This window comes from Lithobates pipiens, unplaced genomic scaffold, assembly GCF_037356315.1.
Source record: "Lithobates pipiens isolate NorthernLeopardFrog02 unplaced genomic scaffold, aLitPip1_a1.2 Scaffold_8, whole genome shotgun sequence".
Taxonomy (NCBI): Eukaryota; Metazoa; Chordata; class Amphibia; order Anura; family Ranidae; genus Lithobates; species Lithobates pipiens.
Window position 1 is genome coordinate 12,985,883 of NW_027507903.1, and position 25,638 is coordinate 13,011,520.

The 25,638-nt window shown below is 46.1% G+C and overlaps 1 protein-coding gene across 1 annotated transcript in view; it reads left to right on the top strand.

Annotated features, from left to right (window-relative positions):
• Positions 1-11,154, top strand: part of LOC143961838 (cartilage intermediate layer protein 1-like) — a 148,108-nt gene extending 136,954 nt beyond the window's left edge. Inside the window, exons 8-9 of the mRNA XM_077471170.1 lie at positions 2,711-2,868; positions 8,630-11,154. Of these exons, the coding sequence (XP_077327296.1) occupies positions 2,711-2,868; positions 8,630-10,977 (2,506 nt within the window). The 3' untranslated portion in view covers positions 10,978-11,154. The remainder of the gene's footprint in view (positions 1-2,710; positions 2,869-8,629) is intronic.
• The last annotated feature ends 14,484 nt before the right edge of the window (positions 11,155-25,638 follow it).

Below are 25,638 nucleotides of genomic sequence, written 5' to 3' on the forward strand. Positions count from 1 at the left end.
AAAAAATGGCATGGGGTCCCCCCAAATCCATACCAGACCCTTAACGGAGCACGCAACCTGGCAGGCCGCAATAAAAGAGGGGGGGTGAGAGAGCGCTCCCCCTCCTGAACCGTACCAGGCCACATGCCCTCAACATAGGGGGATGCTTTAGAGTCACCCCAAAGCACCTTGCCCCCATGTTGATGGGGACAAGGGCCTCATCCCCACAACCTTTGCCCGGTTGTTGTTGGGGTCTGCGGGTAGGGGGCTTATTGGAATCTAGAAGCCCCCTTTAACAAGGGGACCCCCAGATCCTGGCCTCTCCCCCTGTGTGAATTGTTAATGGGTACATTGTACCCCTACCATTTCACAAAAAAAGTGTCTAAAATAGTAAAAAAGACAGGAGACACTTTGGAGACAAGTCCTTTATAAAAAAAAAAAATACATAAAAATGTCCCGCTATGTAGATCTATCTCATGCCGCCCGACAGACCGAAAAAAAGGGGAAAAAAAGACAGCAACAGCTCCGCCTCCATGGGAGGCTTCCGCCGAGTGATGCTTCTTCTCGGTGACAGCTGTTATATAGCTGAGGGCTGACGCCACGCGACTTCAGAGGAAGGCAGGGTCGCCCCGTTTACGTCAATTCGCAATAGCAGGAGATTTTGACCGGTTCTCTATGGAGTCGGTTCACATATCTCAGCTGTGGCTCCGGGGCAAATTTGCCCAGTAGTCCTGTGCATCTTTTGGTCCGTTTCAGGTCAGAATTCAGTCAAAAATTGAAAGCGGACCTTAAAATGATGAACCAGGACGCACCACGCCCCTGCTCTGAGCCGCATGCGGAGATGATGTGAACCCAGCCTAAAAGGTGAACTATGCCTTAATGTTATTCTGTTAGCAGGTTCCCAATCAGCAAACCCATGGACATGTAGAAGAGCTGCAGCAGGGAATGTACTATACAATTCTGGGAAAAATGAGAATCACGATTGTTTTGCTTAGAATAAGGATCACGATTTTCGTGGTGTAACATCATCTTTCACATTATACAAAAAATTTAGCTCACTTTACTGTTTCATTTTTTTTTAGTTCATTTTAGTTCATTAAAGTGCAAATACAGTGTGACAAAATATTGCAACAACAACCATTTTATTCTCTAGGGTCTTTGCTAATATAGATAGATAGATAGATAGATAGATAGATAGATAGATAGATAGATAGATAGATAGATATAGATATCTATATATATCTATATATATATATATAATGTTTGGGGGTTCTAAGTAATTTTCTAGCAAAAAAATCACGATTTTAACTTGAAACCAACAAGTATCAGAAAAAGGTTTAGTCTTTAGTAGATAAACTTCCCTCATTTACAGACCGAAGTTCATACCTTTGATTTAAAGTGGATGTAAACCCAAAAAACATTTTTTAAATTAAGGCTTGTACCTTGTACAGTATAGGATTTCATGTCACCTGTGCCCAGTCTTGCCATGAAGAGTTAATCCAGCTCTGAGTAGCCCTCTTATCTTTTTTCAGTAAGATAAAAACTGGCACACAGAGAAATAGGTGTCAGTTTTTCCCCCTTGTTGTGAGTGACAGATAATTTACATATATCATGCAGGAGCCTGAGAGAGACATTCTGTGTACTTCAGATCCCCTCCTCCTTTCTTCTCCGGCTCTCTCAGGATTGGCTGCTCTAGACCTCAGCATGATTGGGCATGCTGAAGTCATGTGGTGACTTTTCTGGGTTTTGACTGGATGTTAGTGAGCATAGCAGAAGTTCAGTGTAAAAAATACACAGGAGAAAATGCATGTTGACAAGGGGAGGTGTCCCCTACTGACATTACGACTCCACCCATGAGCTCCGGACAACAGACCCACTTACAGAATCTGCAGTTTTTCAGGTCTCATAAAAGACAGAGGGAGGACAGTTGACAGATAAGGATACATGCAGTAGGCATGTACAGTGGAACCTCGGATTATGAGCATAATCAATTCCAGGGGTATGCTCGTAATCCAAAGTACTCGCATATCAAAGCGAGTTTTCCCATTGAATTCAATGGAAACTAAAATAATTTGTTCCGCATTGACTTCAATTGCATGCAATACCACATGCGGCCAGAGTCGGGGGGGGCACCGGAGAGCCTCAGAAAAGGCCGAAGAGGCCCGAGCACACTTTGTCTGACCTTGGCAAACCTCGGAAAGACTCCTTTCCGTGCATTTCCGAACGGCGCCCCCCCCCCCCCCCCCCCCACCTCAGGCCTCACTGCTTTTGGCCTGAATCCTGCTTGTTTTGCGAGACAACACTCGCAAACCGAGTTAGGATTTTTAGAAATACAGTGCTTGTTTTGCGAAACACTCGTTAACTGCGTTACTCGCAAACCGAGGTTCCACTGTATATCCTTATAGATAACCACCATGACAGTAGAAAGCGAGAGTGGGTTTACATCCACTTTAAAGAACAAAATGTTACAATGTTTATAGTTAGCTCAGTGGCTGAGGAATGTTGTGAAACTTGGCAGACTGCCTGTTTTTTTTTTTTGGGGGGGGGGGGGGGGTTTTGACAGCTGTTTGCTTGAGCAGGGAACTCTGCATAGAATCGTGAAAATGCTTTGCTGAGATCACAAGGGGGAAAGAATCGCAATCTCGATTCTTAACGATTAATCGTGCAGCTCTATATGTTACTGAAGACAATTTATATTAATATCACAACTCTTACCTTTTTTATTTTACAGGTACCATAATGGAACTTTGCTGGATCAAAGCACTTATAAATCCAATAACCAACTTGTTCTGAGGAAGCTGCAAATGAGCCAGGCTGGAGAGTACTACTGCAAGGCCAAGAATGATGCTGGATTTGTGAAATCCAGTCCTGCCAAGCTCAAGCTCATTGGTGAGATGAAACAAAGGGTGGAACTTACAACATGTTTAAACTAATTTAATCCCTCAGGAAACCAAGAGCATGTCGCACTTGGTCCCATTCAGATCCATCCTGCCTTTGCTAAGCAGCATTATTGGAATTTATCATCCACTTTCTGACCAAGCTGCTAGCAAGGAGAATGAATCATGAGTGACAGTGCTGGTCTCTAGCACCCAGGGCTACTTTGGAGACCAGCGTTACCATTCACAAAAAAGCATTCAGCCCTGCGGGCTCTGTGTCTATCAGCTGGTGCTTGCAAACATACACAGCCCAGGCAGATAGATCACACAGTACCGCTACACTGAGTGATCTTTTACTATTGTAAATAAACAAGCAGCACTGCAGCGCTGTGCCATACATGGCACCAACCCCGTCAGCACTGACTGTTTATTCATAATAGCATAGGTCCCAACTTTCCCTGATTTTGAGGGACTGTCCCTGATTTGGAACAAAGTTCCTCTGTCCCTCTTTCCTCCTCATTTGTCCCTCATTTTGGTCTGATCTATATAGTTGTATAGAAAATGCACTTTTTATCTTTCAAAAAGTGTTTCCCAGTGCTAAACCTTGCATCCAATTTCTAAATTGTTGCATCTGTAAATTTTAAAAGCCAATATAAAGGAATAGTAATGGTAAAAAAAAAGTCCTTGTGGAATTAATTAATCTTTTTGGGGAATTATTCACCTTTAAGGGGGTGTGTCCTATGCCTACATACTTTTGTAAGTAGGTGTCCCTCATTCCCATCTCAAAAATGTGGGAGGTATGTAATAGTAAAAGATCATTCAGAACTGCGGGGCTGTGTGATCTATCTGTAGTTGCTTGCAAACATACACAGCCCCAGCAGATAGATCACACAGTATTGCAGCACTGAGTGATCTTTTACTATTCTGAATAGAAAGGCAGTGCTGTGCAGCTCTTCATTCATAATAGTGCTGCAGGGCTGTGTGAGCTATCTGCCAGGGCTGAGTACAGTGAGGGAAAAAAAGTATTTGATCCCCTGCTGATTTTGTACATTTGCACACTGACAAAGAAATGATCGGTCTATAATTCTAATGGTCGGTTTATTTTAATAGTGAGAGACAGAACAACAACAAAAATATCCAGAAAATCGCATTTCTAAAAAGTTATAAACTGATTTGCATTTTAATCAGTGAAATAAGTATTTGACCCCTTCACAAAACATGACTTAGTACTTGGTGGCAAAACCCTTGGCAATCACAGAGGTCAGACATTTCTTGTAGTTGGCCACCAGGTTTGCACACATCTCAGGAGGGATTTTTTCCCACTCTTCTTTGCAGATCCTCTCCAAGTCATTAAGGTTTCGAGGCTGATGTTTGGTAACTCCAACTTTCAGCTCCCTCCATGTATTTTCTATGGGATTAAGGTCTGCAGACTGGCTAGGCCACTCCAGGACCTGAATGTGCTTCTTCTTGAGCCACTCCTTTGTTGCCTTGGCCGTGTGTTTTGGCTCATTGTCATGCTGCAATACCCATCCATGAACCATTTTAAATGCCCTGACTGAGGGAAGGAGGTTCTCACCCAATATTTGACGGTACATGGCCCCATCCGTCGTCGCTTTGATGCGGTGAAGTTGTCCTGTCCCCTTAGCAGAAAAACACCCCCAAAGTATAACATTTCCACCTCCATATTTGATGGTGGGAATGGTGTTCTTGGGATCATAGGCAGCATTCCTCCTCCTCCAAACGCGGCAAGTTGAGTTGATGCCAAAGATCTTGATTTTGGTCTCATATGACCACGGCACTTTCACCGAGTTCTCCTCTGAATCATTCAGATGTTAATTAGCAAACTTCAGATAGGCCTGTGCTTTCTTAACCACTTGCTTACTGGGCACTTAAACCCCCCTCAGTCCCAGACCAATTTTCAGCTTTCAGCGCTGATGCACTTTGAGTGACAATTGCGCGGGCATACAACACTGTACCCAAATGAAATTTTTATCATTTTTTTCCCACAAATAGAGCTTTCTTTTGGTGGTATTTAGTTACAGCTTGGAGTTTTATTTTTTGCTAAACAAACAAAAAAAGATGCAAAAAAAAAAAAAAAAAAAATCATGTTTTAATAGTTTGTTATAAAATTTTGCAAACGGGTCATTTTTCTCCTTCATTGAAGTGCGCTGATTAGGCGGCACTGATAGGCTGCATTGGTGGGCACTGATGGGCTGCATTGGTGGGCACTGATGGGCTGCATTGGTGGGCACTGATGGGCTGCACTGGTGGGCACTGATGGGCTGCACTGGTGGGCACTGATAGGCATAGTTAAGGCGGCACTAATAGGCACAGATAAGGCGGCACCGATGGGCACAGATAAGGCGGCACTGATGGGCAAAGATGGGCACAGATAAGATGGCACGGATGGGTGGCACGGATAAGTGGCACGGATGGGTGGCACGGATGGGCACTGATAGGTACCACAGATAGATGGGACTGATGGGCACTGATAGGTGGCTCTGATAGGTGGCACTGCTGGGCACTGATGGGCAGCACTGCTGGGCACTGATGGGCGGCACTGCTGGGCACTGATGGGCGGCACTGGGGTGCAGCACCTTTGAGGCAGATTGGGTGGCACTGTGGGTGGCACTGTGGGTGGCACTGTGGGGTGGCACTGTGGGGTGGCACTGTGGGGTGGCACTGTGGGTGGCACTGTGGGTGGCACTGTGGGCACTATGGGCACTGACAGGGGGCACTGACGGGGGGCACTTACTTTTTCTTTTATTTTACTTCAGGATGGCACTGCGGGAGGCAGGTGGGCACAGGCAGGTGGCAGGTGGTCCCTTGTATTGATGGCCGTGATCGGGACTGATGTCCCGATCACGGCCGCCGGTGATCGGCTTTTTTTTTCTCTCCTCGCGCTGTCAGCGCGAGGAGGAATAATAGCCGATTACCGGCTCCGTTCTATCACATGATCAGCTGTCATTGGCTGACAGCTGATCACGTGATAAGGGGTCGGGATCGACCCCTTACACGGATCGGTGATCAGGCGAGTCTCACGGACTCGCCGATCACAGAGCGCGCCGCGCGCGCCCCTCAGGGGGCGCGCAGGCCGCTCGTAACCAGGACGACGTCAATAGACGTAGTCCTGAAAATGTAGGTCCGCGCTAATGCCGTCATTTGGCAATAGCGCGGATCTGAAGTGGTTAAACAGGGGAACCTAGCGGGCGCTGTGGGATTTCCGTCTTTTTATTTTAAGGTGTAGTGTATTACCAATTGTTTTCTTGGTGACTATGGTCCCAGCTGCCTTGAGATCATTGACAAAATTCTCCTATGTAGTTCTGGGCTGATTCCTCACCGTTCTCATGATCGCTGAATTTCCACGAAGTGAGATCATGGAGCCCCAGACCAAGGAAGATTGACAGTAATTTTGTGTTTCTTCCATTTGCGAATAATCGCACTAACTGTTGTCACCATCTCACCAAGCTGCTTGGCGATGGTCTTGTAGCCCATTCCAGCCTTCTGTATGTCTACAATCTTGTCCCTGACATCCTTGGACAGCTCTTTGGTCTTGACCATGGTGGAGAGATTGGAATCTGATTGATTGCTTCAGTGGACAGGTGTCTTTCTTTTATACAGGTAACAAGCTGAGGTTAGAAGCACTTCCTTTAAGAAAGTATTCCTAATCTCAGCTCATTATATGTATAGAAGACACCCAGGAAATATTTTTGTTGTTACCCTGTCTCTCACTGTTAAAATAAACCTACCATTAAAATTATATACTGATCATTTGTTTGTCAGTGGGGAAACGTACCAAAATAAGAAGGGGATCAAAAATTTTTTCCCTCACTGTAGGTTTACAAGCAACCACACAATACATACACATAAACATGCACAGCCCCGGAAGAAACATCACACAGCCCCACATCATTGAATGATCTTTCGCTATTATGAATGAGCTATCAGATCTGTCTGTTCTTTCACAATAGTAAAAAAAACATTCAACACTGCAGGACTGTTTGAAGTGTGTCTGCCTGTAAACATACACAACCCCAGAAGATAGATCCCACAGAGCTGAATGATCTTTCACTATTATAAATAAGCAAGCAGCACTGTTGGAGCTGTGTCATAGATAGCGTTGCCACCTGTCCGGGATTCAACCAGACAGTCTGCGTTTTGAATCATGCGTATGGGTTTGAGACGGACTGAAATCCAGACACATTATTCAGACCGGGCTGTGGATCCCCAAGTAACCAAGATAGTCACACACAAATCTGTTGCTGTCTGGGAGCTGCGGGCAACTGTCTGGGGCCAGGTTCAGCATCACTTGGGGGCGCAGGGAGATGATGTCACCAATTTGGCCACACCCACTTTTCGCTGCAGCACCATATGTGCACCACATTATTACTCTCCTTGGGGCACCTGAAGGTGTTCCAAGCCACTAAAGTGTTCGGGTTTGGCTACAGTTGGTAGCTCTATAACACAGCACTGCAGCGTTGGTTGTGCATTTATAATAGTATGTGAACAGTCAGTTTGGAGAGTGGGTGGGAGCGCCGTGCTCCTCCCCCCACAAGCAAGCCCATAAATTGGTCTTCAGACTAGGGTGGAGCTACAGCTAGAATTGATGGAAGTAAAGAAGTGCTTCTAATCTGCAATAAGCCATCAATCAGAACGGAACCAAGTGCTATATGCACTTTCTCCTTTGGGGGATGAAAAAAAACAAACTTTGGTGAGAGCTCTCTTAAAAGAGAATGTGTAATGGTTTGGGTTATTTTTATGTAATGCCTTTAAAACTATTTTACATTTATTATTTAGTATTTATAGTATCCAAATAGAGAGTCAGAATGCACCGCAACACATGATTAATGATTTACAGAGCACTGTGGGTTGCAAAAGCAAGAGCATGGCAGAAGCTCTGTCATTTTGAGTTTAGCTTCATAAAGGACAATCTGGAAGGTGAGGAAGAGAGAAAAGGAAAGGGATGAGTTTCTGCTCTGAAAAAATTAATGCTTAGGATAGACAGGTAAACATGTGAAAAAGAGCCTAGAGCTCCATCTGCTGGCTCTCAAAATTTGGGATATTCTTTTACTTTCAATGATAAAAGTCACCAGGACAATAGAGGGGTTACATCTTCCTAACAGTGGAACAGACAGCAATAAAAACCTGACAGGGGTTCTATTCCATCTCCCCTTTATCAATAATTAAAACAAAAGTGTTGCCTTCAGTTATACTTTAATGTAATACAGCTCTACACAGCAGCAATGAGTTTGGGGGAGGTCCTATATACTCTTATATACTATTACTATTGACTAGATCAAGGGTCTCCAAACTTTCTAAACAAAGGGCCTTAACTGTTCTTTAAGCTTTTGGGTGGCCAGACTGTGGCCAGTGAGAATAGAAAACCTCTTGGCATCAGTGAAAGAAGACAGTGCCTCCTCATTGGTTTTAGTGGGAGGAATAGTGCCTCATTGTTTGTATGAGAGGAATAGTGCCCTATGATTGGCATCCATGGGAGGAATGGTGCCCCATCATTGGTGTCAGTGGGAGGAATAATGCCCAATCGTTAGGGTCTGTGGGAGGATAAGTGCCCCATCATTGGTGTCAGTGGGAGGAATGGTGCATCATCATTGGTGTCAGTGGATGGAATGGAATAGTGCCTCAAGGGCTGGTCAAAGGCAAGCAAAGAGCCACACCCGGCTGCAGTTTGGAGACCATTGAACTAGGTGATAGTGTATTATTACAACAACATATTTCAGTGTTTATAATTATTTTCAATGTTATATTTTCTTCAGCTAATGAAGAACATGCCTGCAATTCCAAACCAGAGAAACATCTCATTAGGCTTCCTCACGACTGTTTTCAAAACGCCACCAATTCTTTTTATTACAATGTGGGAAAGTGCCCCTCCATTTCCTGTCCTGGAGATCTGGAGAATGGACTGCGGTGTAAAGATGCAGTACCCTACTGCTGTGGAATCACTAAGACACAAGAAAAAGAGATCTCATGTCAAGGCTATGTTCTTCCAGTTAAAGTGGCTGTTGAGTGTGGTTGTCTCAAGTGCACAGAGACCAAAATAATTGTCCGTGGAAGAGCAATTGCTTCTGATACAGGGGAGCCCATGAGATTTGGGCACATATACATGGGAAATGCCAGAGTCAGCATGACAGGGTACAAAGGCACATTCTCCATCCAAGTTCCTGCAGACACAGAAAGGTTGGTTCTGACTTTTGTTGACCGACTACAGAAATTTGTTAACACCACAAAAGTTCTTCCATTCAATAAAAAGGGGGGCACTGTCTTTCATGAGGTCCATCTTCTTAGACGAAAAGAACCAGTGATACTGGACTCAATGAATACAAATCAGATAGCACTCGGAGATGTAGAACACAGTGACCCGATGGCCGAACTGGAAATTCCACCAAACTCTTTCTATCGACAGAATGGGGAGCCCTACAATGGGAAGGTTAAAGCCAGCGTTACATTTTTGGATCCACGAAATGTTTCAACTGCTCCTGCTGCACAGAGTGACCTAAACTTTGTCAATGAGGAAGGAGATACCATGCCACTAAGATCTTATGGAATGTTCTCTGTTGACTTTACTGATGAGAAAGGTGTAGAATCTTTGAATGCAGGAGCAGTTAAAGTCTTCCTTGACTCCACACAAGTCAAAATGTCGGAACACCTTGAGAAAATGAAGTTATGGTCCCTAAACCCAGAAACTGGGCTCTGGGAGGAAGAAGGAGACTTCGTGCAAGGTGCAGTTCGGCGTGGTAAAAGAGAGGAGAGAACTTTCCTTGTTGGCAACATGGAAATAAGAGAGAGAAGACTTTTTAACCTTGATGTTCCTGAAAGCAGAAGATGTTATGTCAAAGTCCGTGCATACCGAAGCGAAAGGTTTCTACCAAGTGAACAAATAGAAGGTGTAGTGATAAACTTAATAAATATGGAACCTACACCAGGATTCTCTTCCAATCCTCGTGCTTGGGGTCGTTTTGACAGTGCCATAACTGGCTCAAATGGAGCCTGTTTGCCTGCATTTTGTGATGACCAAAGCCCAGATGCATACACTGCATTTGTAACAGCCACACTGGGAGGAGAAGAACTGGAGCCAGTAGAGTCTTCTCCCAAATTCAACCCAAATATTATTGGTGTTCCACAGCCCTATTTGAATAAACTGAATTACAGAAGAACTGATCATGATGATCCCAAGGTCAAGAAGACAGCTTTTAGCATCAATGTAGCTAAGCCAAGTCCCAATGCTGCTGAAGAGAGTAACGGCCCTGTTTATGCTTACGACAAACTTCAAGAGTGTGAAGAGGCACCCTACAATGCTGCACATTTTCGATTCTACAGAGTTGAAGGTGACCGGTATGACTTCAATTCTGTATCTTTTAATGAAGATGACCCAATGAGCTGGACTGCAGACTATTTAGCTTGGTGGCCAAAGCCAATGGAGTATAGAGCTTGCTACATGAAAGTTAAGATTATTGGTCCTCAGGAGATTATTGTGAGATCTAGAAACATGGGTGGCACGCACCCCGAGACAGTTGGTCAGCTGTATGGCATTAGAGATGTGCGTAGTACCAGAGATATGGAGGAATCCAATCTGTCTTCAGCATGCATTGAATTCAAATGTAGTGGCATGTTGTATGATCAAGATCGAGTTGACCGTACACTTGTGAAGATTGTTCCACAAGGAAGTTGTCGAAGAGAAGCCATTAACACCATGCTGCATGAATATCTTATCAACCACGTACCCATGGCTGTCAACAATGACACCAATGAGTATACAATGTTAGCTCCTCTTGACCCTCTTGGGCACAATTATGGTATCTACACGGTCACTGATCAGGATCCAGGAACTGCTAAAGAGATTGCCCTTGGCAGATGCTTTGATGGCACTTCTGATGGGACTTCAAGGGTCATGAAAAGCAATGTAGGAGTAGCTCTTACTTTTAACTGCTTGGACAGAGATGTTGGGCAGCAGAGTGTGTTCCGTACTGGGAATGGACTGGCAGCTGCAAGCGTCGCCAGACAGGGTGGCAGAAATGGAAGACAACAAAGAGAAAGCAGTGGACCTAGGTTAACAAATAGACTAAGGGCTCTCTTAGCTACCAGACAACGCAGCGATACCCAGTAGATAGTGAACGAATGTCAAGTCAGTTTTTATAGCATACCATTTACCTTTATTGGTATGCTAAAAATGTTCTGTTAATGGCCATGGCTAACAAATGATGAGTCCATTTTAAAAAGTCATTGGCTGAGATGGTTTTGGAAAAAGTTACAAATGAATAAACTGAATATATACACTTATCAATACCTGTACTCAAGGCTTTCTCCATTAAGCCCCGTACACACTATCAGATTGTCTGCTGAGTTTTTCCTTCAGATTTACCAAAACCATGTAGTAGAAGGGCCTGCCTGATTGCATACACATTGAAACTGCTAAGGCTTGACCTCATATTATATGGTTTTGGTAAATCTGAAGGAAAAACTCAGCAGACAATCTGATAGTGTGTACGGGGCTTTAGTCACCCAAGAACCACAAGAATCAACATAACACATGTAAAAAGGAAATAAAATAATGACCTGTCACAGCTGTAATAACTTAGAACCGTCAGGGGAGAACTTCAGAAAAGACTTTTCTTTCTTGATGGAGTGAAATCACTAATGGCACACAGACTCTTCACCTCTAGTATTTCATCCGTGAAGATCTAAATCATAGAATATCTGTCTGACTTAATGACTTCCTTCCGTCTGTCATCCTGTAGTTTGTACTTTTCAACAATGCAATCCCCTCCTCCTCCAGAGAATTGGCTGATAAATGTAAAAAATATCCTTCCTTGTACATGGCCCAATGAGGATCTTTACATGATCTGTTCGAGTATTACGAGAATTCTGCAGACACAAGTAGTCTATAAATTCCAGTTTAAAAGAGAGAACGGCTATTGTGTCATTATGAAGCCTAGTTTTGGAAGCGCTATGCTATAAAGCTATTATCTCATTATGCTGCTTTAAAGCAAAATTCCAGTTCCAATACATACACTATGTTGTCAAAAGTATTGGGACACCTGCCTTTACATGCACTTTAATGGCATCCCAGTCTTAGCCCCTGTACACACGGTCAGAGATTTTGCCAACCAAACCCGTCGGATTTAGTCCGACGGATTGTGTCCGAAACTGTTGCATACACACGGTCGGACAAAATTGGCGAAAAATCAGATCTTTCAGAACGTGATGACGTAATTTCGTTACAATGGGACTATATTCAGGCTAGTAGCCAATAGCTTTGATGTAGGAATTTGATCTGAGCATGCGTGGCACTTGGTCCAATCAAAATTCTCTACACATGATCGGAGTATGTCCGATCGGAGCAGTTGGTCGGGAAATATTTCCAACATGTTGGAAAATTGGGTCCGACAGATATTCCGACGGAATCAGTCCGATGCATACCACACACAGTCGGATTATCCGACGACACGGTCCGATAGGACACATTCCGACAGATTCTCCGACTGTGTGTACAAGGGCTAAGTCCGTAGGGTTCAATATTGAATTGGCTTGCCATTTGCAGCTATAACAGCTTCAACTCTTCTGTTAAGGCCGTCCACAAGGTTTAGGAGTGTGTCTATGGGAAAGTTTTACCATTCTTCCAGAACTGAATTTGTGAGGCCAGACACTGATGTGGATGAGAAGGCTTGGCTCGCAGTCTCTGTCTAATTCATCCCAAAGGTGTTCTATCGGGTTGAGGTCAGGACTCTGTGTAGGCCAGTCAAGTTCCTCTAGCCCAAACTTGCTCATTCATGTCTTTTTATGGACCTTGCTTTGTGCACTGGTCTAAATCATTTGGTGGAGGGGGGATTGTGGTGTGGGTTGTTTTTCAGGGGTTGGCCCCTTAGTTTCAGTGAAGGGAATTCTTAAGGTGTCAGCATACCAAGATATTTTTGACAATTTCATACTCCCAACTTTGTAGGAATTGTTTGGAGATGGCGCCTTCCTGTTCCAATATGAGTGCACACTCACAAATGCTCTTCTGGAAGAATGGTCAAACATTGCCATAGACACACTCCTAAACCTTGTGGACGGCCTTCCCAGAAGTGTTGAAGCTGTTATAGCTGCAAAGGGTGGGCCAACTCAATATTGAACCCTACGGACTAAGACTGGGATGTGCGTGCAAAGGCAGGCATCCCAATACTTTTGACAATATAGTGTATATTACTGTAAAAACAGGTACCCTTTCCTAAGATAGATCTTGGGGCTGCCATTTCCACTAGTTGTTTGGCTTATAAGCTAACCCATTAGCTTCAATACTTTCTTATTTAAAGTGATTGTAAAGGTAAAATAAACAAAAAAACAATTTTTTTTATTTTACCTGTTCTGTGTAATGGCTTTGCACACAACAGCTCCGATCCTCCTCTTCTCGGGTCCCATGCCAGTGCTCTTGGCCCCTCCCCCTTGCCGAGTACCCCCATAGCAAGCCACTTGCTATAGGGCACTCGTACATGCTTGCTCATGAGCCTTACCCTGTGTAACTATAAGACACACAATACTTGCATCAGCCCCCCCCCCCCACTTCCTCCTCACTGGCTGTAAGAGATCAATTGAGCCAATGAGGAGGGAGAGAGCTGTGAGAACCACTTCTCATATGCTTATTGCTGGATTGATATGAGGCTCAGGTAAGTATTAGGGGGGCTGGGGTGGGGGGGAGAGGCACACCTTTAGGCTTTACAACCCTTTAGGACCACTAGCCTTTAGAACCAATTTAATGCCCCAGAACTAGTGAGGAGCTTGGGTTCAGGCTCGAGTTTGGTCAAAACTCAATAATCACGCCAATTCTGCCGGTGATTCCAAATGGTGAAGTGTGAATGGGGCCTAAGGGGTGTATTTATATACTATTTGGAGAGTTATTCGTCTTGCGAAACTGCATGTAACTTCATTCTGTTCGAATGCCAGCAAAAATGAATATTATTAGGCTATTTTCTCTCCAGGTTGGATGTTCTTCATTCATAAAGCCAGCATGAATCAGGAAAATGCTAAATTAGGGACATGTAAAGTCTGAAGGAAAGGGGGGGACGTGATTGATACCTTTAAATACATCAAGGGGGTGAATAAGGAGGGCAGTACTTTCAATATGAAGCCAAGATCAAGAACACGGGGACATGGCCTGAAACTAGCAGGTAGAAAGATCAAAACATATCTTAGAAAGTATTATTTCACTGAAAGAGTAGCTTGAAATAGACTTCCAGCTAAGGTAGTAAATCAGTCAACAGTATTTGAATTCAAACATACAAATAAAGATCTATACTCAGACAAAAAATAAAAAATATATATGAAAAAAAAGGGGGGGGGGGGCAACTTTTCCTACATCATTCTTTTATGTTTGTATGGTCAATAGATATGATGACCATAGGAAAAAAATACTCATTTACTATGACCATCAGCAACATCTAGTGGCTATGATGCAGTATTTTCCTGATGCGCTCTAATCTCGGGAATGAAGAAAATTTGAGCTGGAGAAAAAATAGCTTAAATAAGTTTTGCTAGCATTCACACAGAGCAAACGCACACACAGTTTTACAGGATTAATATTTCTTGAAATTATTTTATAAATAAACCCCTGTATCTAATCTGCTACCATTATCCAACAGTATGTAATCAAGTGTCCTAATTTTTCACATGTGGATACTTTCAGGGGAAGAATTACTAGGGTCGCAAAGGTCGCACTTGTGACTGGGCCCTGGAGTTCCACCACTGTAGGAGGCCCCAAGACAGTAGGAAGGGGCCTGCTGCAAAACATGTGTGGGACTGTAATAAAGGGACCCACAAAGGGAGTAAAGGGCCCTGGGTTAAGTGGGACATGCCCCAGACCTGGATAGAAGGCCCCAGAGCCCAGGGACCTGTGGAAGGGCCCTGGGACCAGTGGAAAGGGACCCAGGACCAGTGACAAGGGCCCAAGGACCCCATGTGTGCCGCCGCTAATTCCAAGATTGTCTTTAAAGTGGAGCTCCAGCCCCCCCACCCAAAAATTAACCTTGAAGGTAGTGGCAGCACCCAAAAGCAGATTGAAAAAACGCCTGGGGTGCCGACTTCACAGGATCCCTGGACAGGTAAGTGTCCTAATATTAAAAGTCTTGAAGCCACAAATACTGTAGCTGCTGACTTTTAATATTAGTACACTTACCTGTCCAGGGATCCCATGATGTCGGCACCCCAGGCAATTTTTCAGTCTGCTTTTGGGTGCTGCCGCCACCTTCAAGGTTCATATTTGGGTGGGGGGGCTGGTGCTCCACTTTAAGGACAGTCTTGGAATTAGCGGTGGCACACATGGGGTCCCGGGACCCTTGTCACTGGTCCCAGGGCCCTTCCACAGCTCCCGGGGCTCCGGGGCCTTCTATCCAGGCCCGGGGCTCTTCCCACTTAACCCAGGGATCCCGTGATGTCGGCACCCCAGATGATTTTTCAATCTGCTCTTGGGTGCGGCCGCCACCTTCAAGGTTTCTTGCACCAGGTTGCTGAAGGTTCTAGTTAGGCCTCTGGATACTTTATATATATTTAATAAATATTCAACAATGAGTGGTGGTTTTTAGGACCCCATGGCGGACCATCAACTTTTTTTGCACCTTTAAGTTTTTATTGGTTGTTATAGGTTGCTGTACATTGCTGCACCGTGTGATCAAACAAAAACCAAATGGAATCCATTTATATTGTGTCTTGATATGTCAGTGAAGGTTATAGCTCATTAGAGGATGTACCTCTGTTTTCTGTATTAACGTCATGAAAGACATATGTTCCCAGTTCACCGAACATATCACAATTTCACCGAATTTATTTTGCCCTCCTATGTCATCCTGATTTCTGGACTTACTCATTCTTTCGAAGTATATCAAGTATTTTTTTTTGCTTTTTTCAAATAAAATGTTAAAAAATTTGCTTTTCATTAAAAAATAGCGCCTAAAATAAGGTGAGCAGAGTTCAAACTGGATGTGCAATGAAGAAAGGCAATTACTGGTCCCTGGACTGGAGACAGGATCACGCTGGCGGCTATTTGCCAATAATCTGCAAAAAAAAGGAAAAGAAATATGGTTTCAATAAATGCTAGGACTGAAATGTGTTCTCTCCATCAGTTCAAATTGTGCATGCTGGTTTGATGGCTTCCTCTCTTGAAATGGCTGTTCCTTTGGGGAATATTATTCAAGTAAAAATGTTTAACAGAAATTCTGTACTTGAAAAATGTAAATAACAAAGTATTTATTTCCTACTTTCATTTCATTTTAATTGTGTCTGAATGTTCTTTTTGATGGGTCATTACAGGATGGTGAATAATCAAAAAGCAATCAAAGCTGAATACCAAACGTAGAGCTAAATACACAGATGAAATACATATATGGCAGTTGTTTTAACCATTTGGTTACTGGGCACTTAAACCCCCCTCCTGCCCAGACCAATTTTTAGCTTTCAGAACTATGACACTTTGAATGACAATTGCGCGGTCATGCTACACTGTACTCAAATGAAATGTTTATATTTTTTTCCCACAAATGGAGCTTTTGTTTTGGTGGTATTTTATGACCACTTGGGTTTTAATTTTTTTTATAAACAAACAAAAAAGACAGAAATAAAAAAAAAAACATGTTTCATAGTTTGTTATAAAATTTTGCAAACAGGTCATTTTTCTCCTTCATTAAAATTCCCTGATGAGGCTGCACTGATGGGCACTGATGGGCTGCACTAATGGGCACTGATGGGCTACACTGATAGGCACAGATAAGGCAACACTGATAGGTACTGATAAGACAGCACTGATGGGTGGCACTGATGAGTGGCACTGATGGGTGGCACTGATGGGCACTGGTAGGTGGCACTGATGGGCAGCACTGGTGATGAGGCACTGATTGTGACATTTATAGATGGCACTGTGGGCACTAATAGGTGACACTGTGGTCACTGATGGGTGGTACTGTGGGCACTGGTAGGTGGCGCTGGTGGGCACTGGTAGGTGGCGTTGGTGTGCAGAGGCTCTCCACGATCGGGAATGATGTCCCTATCACAGCCGCCGGTGATCGGCTTTTTTTTTCTCACACTACCAGCGTGAGGAGATACAATAGCCGATTACCGGCTCTGTTTATGTCAGATGATCAGCTATCATTGGCTGATCAAGTGGTAAGGGGTAGGGATGAGCTTCGTGTTCGAGTCGAACATAAGTTCGACTCGAACATTGGTCGTTCGTGCGATCGCCGAATTCCGAACGTTTGGGCCGTTCGCGGCAAAATTCGTGTGGCCCACAATGCACTGCGATGGCGCAATGCATTGCTGGCTCACGATTGGCCAAGCATGCACTGTGACCCCGCATGCTTGGCCAATCGCAGCGCCAGCAGCGAGGAGAGCCATGGTTGGCCACAGGCATCCTGCCTGTGGCCAATCATAGCTCAGGCTGTGTAGTGCACGCCCCACACTATATAAGGCCGCCTTTGAGGCGGCCTCGTGTAGTGTGTTAGTTAGCATCTGAAGCAGTGGGTGTTCTGTGTACCTTCAACAGAGTTACACACCGATCATTTTTGGCTGATTTACTATCTTGCTCTTGTGTAGTGGTTACTGTCTGTGCCCTGACCGCAGTATACACCACTATATTCACCTCACCTATATAGCTAGTGATCTAGCTTTAATAATAGAGCTTGCAGTCAGTAGTGTCACTCAGGAGATAGTGCGTGCTGTCTGCGTGCTCTGTACCCAGTACATACCGCTATAATCCACCTACATAGCTGTTCTCTATTTGGGCCCAATTGTCATCTGCAGGAGTTATTGGAAGTTGTGTGTGCTTCCAGCACAGCACAGTATACATCTGTATATACCCCTTTAACTCTGCTGTTTTCTGGTTATTGTCTGCGTGCCCTGACCGCAGTATACACCGTGATATTCACCTCACCTATATAGCTAGTGGTCCATCTTTAATAATAGAGCTTGCAGTCAGTAGTGTCACTCAGGAGATAGTGCATGCTGTCTGCGTGCTCTGTACCCAGTACATACCGCTATAATCCACCTACATAGCTGTTCTCTATTTGGGCCCAATTGTCATCTGCAGGAGTTATTGGAAGTTGTGTGTGCTTCCAGCACAGCACAGCACAGTATACATCTGTATATACCCCTTTAACTCTGCTGTTTTCTGGTTATTGTCTGCGTGCCCTGACCGCAGTATACACCGTGATATTCACCTCACCTATATAGCTAGTGGTCCATCTTTAACAATAGAGCTTGCAGTCAGCAGTGTCACTCAGGAGATAGTGCGTGCTGTGTGCGTGCTCTGTACCCAGTACATACCGCTATAATCCACCTACATAGCTGTTCTCTATTTGGGCCCAATTGTCATCTGCAGGAGTTATTGGAAGTTGTGTGTGCTTCCAGCACAGCACAGTATACATCTGTATATACCCCTTTAACTCTGCTGTTTTCTGGTTATTGTCTGCGTGCCCTGACCGCAGTATACACCGTGATATTCACCTCACCTATATAGCTAGTGGTCCATCTTTAATAATAGAGCTTGCAGTCAGTAGTGTCACTCAGGAGATAGTGCATGCTGTCTGCGTGCTCTGTACCCAGTACATACCGCTATAATCCACCTACATAGCTGTTCTCTATTTGGGCCCAATTGTCATCTGCAGGAGTTATTGGAAGTTGTGTGTGCTTCCAGCACAGCACAGTATACATCTGTATATACCCCTTTAACTCTGCTGTTCTATAAAAAAGGCATCTGCAGGAGTTAGTGGGTGTTGTGTGCCTACAGCACAATATAAACTACCCAACTACTGTTTTACCCAACTCCCTTCAGGCCATTACCATGTCTGGAAGGCCAGCAAGGAGAGGCAGACAGGCGCGAGCCGATAAAAGAGGGCAAGCAGGCTCTGTGTCTAGAGACAACAGTGCTGGTCGTGGACGCGGTGCATTGTCATCAGCACGTGGCCATGGGACATGCTTGTCCTTCTTTTCTGCAGCTGGACATGTTGAAGCGCAACATGCCAACGACTTGGTAGAGTGGATGACCAAGCCCTCTTCATCCTCCTCATCCTCTCTCACCCAGTCTCAGGGTAGTAGCAAAGCAGCTGCCAACGCATCGTCTTCCCTCCTCTCAATGTCATCATCAGTGACTCCTTCCCTAGACCCACCACGTCCTCCTGAGGAGTCTCCTGAACTCTTTGAGCACAGTGTTGGGTACATGCTCCAGGAGGATGCCCAGTGTTTGGTGGGCTCTGATGATGACACTCAGCTAGAGGAAGGCAGTAGCGTGAGCGCAGAGAGAGAGGATGCTCAAGAAGCACAGCAATCTGGCAGTCATGTTCCACAAGCTGCAGCATACTGCCAGGTTTGCTACAGCGATGAAGAGGGAGGGGATGATGAGGGCACTGACTCCACGTGGGTGCCTGGAAGGAGGGAGGAGGAGGAGGCACATGTCCAACGAGGCAGGATGCCCTCCGGGGGCCAGCTTAGGGGCAGCACACCGACTGAATCACACCGCAGAGCTCCGCCTGCGCAGAGCGCTTCCTCTGCGCGTTATTCTAAAAGTTCTTTGGTGTGGGCCTTTTTTGAGACGAGTGCATCAGATCGCACCGCTGCTATTTGCAACATATGTCTCAAGCGTATCTCACGTGGCCAAAACATCAGCCGCTTGGGCACCACATGCTTGACCAGACATATGTTGACCTGCCATGCAGCTCGTTGGCAAGCGTACCTCAAAGACCCACACCAAAGAACAAAGCGGACCTCTCCTTGCTCCTCATCAGCTGGCATCTCCAACCCCACTAGACCTTCAGTCCTCTCTGAAACCTGCTCTGAGAGGAATGAAGGTGTAGAATTAGGTGTGTCACAGCCAAGTGCTTCCGGGAACTCTGCTAGTGGTACATCCACGTCCGATTATAGCAGGCAAATGTCCCTGCCCCAGCTGCTGGACCGGCGGAAGAAATTTACTCCCAGCCATCCACATGCCCAGCGGTTGAATGCTAGCTTGGCTAAATTGCTAGCACTTCAACTGCTGCCTTTTCAGTTGGTAGACTCGGCCCCCTTCCGTGAGTTTGTACAATGTGCGGTTCCTCAGTGGCAAGTCCCCAAACGCCACTTTTTCTCACGGAAGGCGATTCCGGCTCTCTACCGGCATGTGGAAGGCAATGTCCTTGCCTCGCTGGACAGGGCGGTCAGCGGTAAGGTGCATATTACCGCTGACTCATGGTCCAGCAGGCATGGACAGAGACGTTACCTGTCTTTCACGGCCCATTGGGTCACTCTTCTGGCTGCTGGGAAGGATGCAGGACAAGGTGCAGTAGTGTTGGAGGTTGTTCCGCCACCACGCCTCCAAAATGCTACTATTGGTTGTGACACACCTCTCTCCTCCACCCCCTCCTCTTCTTCTTCCTCCATGGCCTCTTCCAGTGCTCTGTCCTCAGAACCAGCGGTGCTCCGTAGGCGTTCCAGGGGCTACGCAAGTACGCAGGCAAAACGATGCCATGCCGTGCTTGCGCTGGTTTGTTTGGGGGACAGGAGCCACACTGGGGCGGATGTTTTGTCAGCTCTGCAGGGACAGGCCGAGAGGTGGTTGACGCCACGCCAGCTTAAGCCAGGAATGGTGGTTTGCGACAATGGCACCAACCTCCTCTCCGCCCTCCGACAGGGACAACTGACCCATGTGCCCTGTGTAGCTCACGTCCTTAACCTGGTGGTGCAGCGGTTCTTGGGCAGGTACCCCGGCTTACATGATGTCCTGAAGCAGGCCAGGAAAGTCTGTGTGCATTTCCGCCGATCATTTAATGCCTGTGCTCGGCTGGCTGAGCTCCAAAAGGAGTTGAACCTGCCCAAGAACCGCCTTATATGTGACATGCCCACCAGATAGAACTCAACATTGGCCATGCTGCAGCGGCTGCACACGCAGCAGAGGGCCATCAATGAGTACCTGTGTGACTACGGCACCAGGACAGGGTCAGGGGAGCTTGGTTTTTTCTCACCACGCCAGTGGGGCATGATCAGGGATGCATGCACTGTCCTGTCACCGTTTGAGGAGGCCACAAGGATGGTGAGCAGTGACAGTGCATGCATCAGTGACACTGTACCTCTTGTCCACCTCTTGGAGCATACGCTGCATGGAATAATGGACAGGGCACTTGAGGCAGAACAGAGGCAGGAAGAGGAGGACTTCCTTGCCTCTCAAGGCCCCCTTTATCCAGACAGTGTTCCTGCTGTGCCACCCATCACACAGGAAGAGGGTGAGGAGGAGGAAGAGGAGGAGGAGGATGATTGTGTCAGCATGGAGGTGGAGGCTGGCACTCAGCATCAGCAGCAGCAGTCTTATAGGGATGATTTACAGTCCCAAGAAACACGAGGACTTGTACGTGGCTGGGAGGAGGTAGCTGCGGATCATGTTGTCCTTAGTGACCCAGAGGACTCCGGACCGAATGCCTCAGCTAACCTACGCTGCATGGCCTCCCTGATCCTGCAAAGCCTGCGGAAGGATCCTCGTATTCTTCGGATCAAGGAGAGGGACCATTACTGGCTGGCCACTCTCCTTGATCCACGGTACAAGGGTAAGGTTGCCGACCTTATCTTGCCATCGCAGAGGGAGCAGAGGATGAGACATCTCCGGGAGGCCTTGCAGAAAGCTCTGTGCAACGCGTTCCCAGAGACTGGGAGGTCACAAACTCCTGGTCCTGGACAACGTGTTGCTGAGGCATCGGTCAGAAGGAGCGGTGGAGAAGGTGGCTGTCTGACTGATGCTTTCAGACAATTTTTTAGTCCGCAGCCCCAAGGTATGATTGGTTCCAGCACCCATCGCCAGCGTCTAATTTACATGGTGCAGGAATACCTAGGGGCAAGGTCAGACTTGGACACCTTTCCCACTGAAAATCCTCTGGCTTACTGGGTCTTGAGGATGGATCACTGGCCAGAGCTTGCACAGTATGCAATTGAGCTACTGGCCTGTCCTGCATCCAGCGTTCTTTCGGAACGCACCTTCAGTGCTGCTGGTGGCTTTGTTACCGATCACAGGGTGCGCCTGTCCACCGAATCAGTTGATCGACTGACCTTCATCAAGATGAATCAGTCTTGGATCACCCACAGCTACCAAGCACCTGAAGCTGATGTAACCAAATAATTTTTTTTGAAATATCACATCCCTTCAAGACTGCCTATGCTGATGCTGAGTGACTGTCCTGTTATGTGGATTGTCTATCCTCTTCCTCCTCCGCTGATATGTTGGAAGAACATTTTTGGTTCTGGGTGATGCCAGCAGCCCAATTTTTCTGCCCCTGTTTAACCACTTGGGTACCGCGCTATTGCCGAATGACGGCATTAGCGCGGACCTAGATTGCCGGGACTACGTCTATTGACGTCGTCCCGGTTACGAGCGGCCTGCGCGCCCCCTGAGGGGCGCGCGCGGCGCGCTCTGTGATCGGCGAGTCCGTGAGACTCGCCTGATCACCGATCCGTGTAAGGGGTCGATCCCGACCCCTTATCACGTGATCAGCTGTCAGCCAATGACAGCTGATCATGTGATAAAACGGAGCCGGTAATCGGCTAGTATTCCTCCTCGCGCTGACAGCGCGAGGAGAAAAAAAAAAAGCCGATCGCCGGCGGCCGTGTTCGGGACATCAGTCCCGATCACGGCCAACAATTCAAGCGGATACCTGCCCCCTGCCAGTGCCCACCTGCCACCCGCAGTGCCATCCTGAAATAAAGTAAGTGCCCCCCTGTCAGTGCCACCCAGCAGTGCCCACAGTGCCACCCAGCAGTGCCCACAGTGCCACCCACAGTGCCACCCACAGTGCCACCCAAAATCTGCCTCAAAGGTGCTGCACCCCAGTGCCGCCCATCAGTGCCCAGCAGTGCCGCCCATCAGTGCCCAGCAGTGCCGCCCATCAGTGCCCAGCAGTGCCACCTATCAGAGCCACCTATCAGTGCCACCTATCAGTGCCCATCAGTCCCATCTATCTGTGGTACCTATCAGTGCCCATCCGTGCCACCCATCTGTGCCACTTATCCGTGCCACCCATCCGTGCCATCTTATCTGTGCCCATCTTTGCCCATCAGTGCCGCCTTATCTGTGCCCATCGGTGCCGCCTTATCTGTGCCTATTAGTGCCGCCTTAACTATGCCTATCAGTGCCCACCAGTGCAGCCTATCAGTGCCCACCAATGCAGCCCATCAGTGCCCACCAATGCAGCCCATCAGTGCCCACCAATGCAGCCATCAGTGCCGCCTAATCAGCGCACTTCAATGAAGGAGAAAAATGACCCGTTTGCAAAATTTTATAACAAACTATTAAAACATGATTTTTTTTTTTTTTTTTTTTGCATCTTTTTTTGTTTGTTTAGCAAAAAATAAAACTCCGAGCTGTAACTAAATACCACCAAAAGAAAGCTCTATTTGTGGGAAAAAAATGATAAAAATTTCATTTGGGTACAGTGTTGTATGCCCGCGCAATTGTCATTCAAAGTGCATCAGCGCTGAAAGCTGAAAATTGGTCTGGGACTGAGGGGGGTTTAAGTGCCCAGTAAGCAAGTGGTTAACAGGGGCGTTTAATTACAATTTTTGATGCAATGCTTTGCAGCAGGGCTAATTCCTGCAATAAAACTAGAGTATATGGCAGAGGTTGCAGTGTGATGGCACCAGCACCAGTGCCTAAGGCCCAATTTTTCTGCCCCTGTTTAACAGGGGCGTTTAAGTACAATTTTTGATGCAATGCTTTGCAGCAGGGCTAATTCCTGCAATAAAACTAGAGTATATGGCAGAGGTTGCAGTGTGATGGCACCAGTGCCTAAGGCCCAATTTTTCTGCCCCTGTTTAACAGGGACATGTAATTACAATTCTTGATATAATATTTCACAGGAGGGCCCCTTCCTGTGCCCACCCAGAGTAACGGTGAGGACTTATAGTGTTGTGGCACCAGCACCACAACCACCAAAGGTCAATTTTCTACCACTGTTCAACAATGGCATGTAATTACAATTCTTGATATATTCGTTCACAGCAGGGCGCTCCAGCGCCCACCAAGAGTCACTTTGAGGGCTTACAATGTTGTGGCAAAACCAACACCTTGTTCCGCCATTTCTGCAGAGCATATAGGGCAGGCCCCTACTTTTAAACATCCAACTTACAAACATCAGACAGCAGCAAGTGAGATGAAAAAAGATGGACGACAAAACAAATTATACAGGGGTGATAACCCTTCCCTATGTTTTCCAAAAAGCTTAAAAATAGTTTTTTTGACTGGAGCTACACTTTAAAAATGTACCAGTTGAAAATTACAAACAGATTCAACTTAACACAACAAACCTACACAGTCCCTGTCTTGTTTGCACCGCCTGTATACTGCTGTTCTGAGTATATAGGGCCTGGGGGCCACACGCATTTCCTTTTTTTAATATGGGTACTGGGTTCCCCTTAATATGCGTACAAGACCCAAATAGGCTGGTAATGGGCAGGGAGGGCTACCCATGCCATTTTTCTGAATGATTTTCAACCATATTGCAGGAACCAGATATAACATTAAAACCGCAAGCAGTTTTAAATGGTGTTATTTCCGTTTAATGTCATTTGGTGCAGGGACTGTTCTAAACACGGGAAACACGTGGCACTTCACAGGCATACTACAGACACCCCCCAGGCACCATATTTAAAGGAATATTTCACTTTTTTTTTTTCACTTTAATCGTCATTAAAATCAGTGCTCCCGCCAAAACGGACATTTTTAAAACTTTTTTTTGCATTGACCCATGTCCCCTGAGGCAGGAGTCAGGTCCCCAAACCCTTTTTAGGACAATATCTTGCATATTAGCCGTTAAAATTAGCACTTTCCATTTCGAACGTTCGAGTCCCATAGACTTCAATGGGGTTCAAACGTTCGTTACGAACACGGGGTCCGTTCGAGAGTTCTGGTGCGAACCGAACCGGGGGGTGTTCGGCTCATCCCTAGTAAGGGGTCAGGATTGACCCCTTACTCCAATCTGTGATCAACCAAGTCTCATAGACTCGCTGATCACAGAGCGCCCCGCGGGCACAATGCAGTGGGCGCGCAGGCCGGTTGAGCACGGGAGGATGTCTATGGACGCCCTCCCGGATAATTAGGTCTGCGCTGCAGCCGTCTTTCGGTTATAGCATGGACGGGAGGTGGTTAACCACCAAAGGGTTAGTGTTTTTGTCCATCCAGTTCAGAGATTTGCACATCTCTGCCACACAACACAACCCTGTCTGGCAGGGAAAGTGACCTGATCTCTTTACTGTTGCACTTAAAGGGCAACTCCACTTGCATGGGGGGAAAAAATTGCAAATAAAGATAAAATAATATAGCGTGCACAATTGCGATACAAGTCATATTGTAATTGAATGTTATTAAAAATTACCTTTCCTTTTCAATCGGCAGCCGCTGTAATTTTCTATAAATGTAATGCAATATGGCTACATGGAGTTGTTCTGTACATAGAATGTATACTGACCACTCCCCAGAAACATAATTTCCTGCTTTTGTGATTGGCTCACCAATTTTCCCAGAAGTCTGCACTAAGATACAAGTCCGATTTCAGGCATCCCCTGCAACAAAAATGTCATATTTGGTGAGATATTTCCAATAGCAACACGTCTAAAGAGACGCAGGCCCAGCAGATTTCCTCATTAGCGCCCTGCAGCTGCCACAGCTGACTGATAATTATGAAACCACTCCCATTAGACCCTCTGAGCACAGAGGCACAGACAAACACACAGGGATGTCTTCAGAATAACAAAAGGTAGGAATCTTCAACAAAGGTTGGTATAATCGTTGAAATGTACAGAG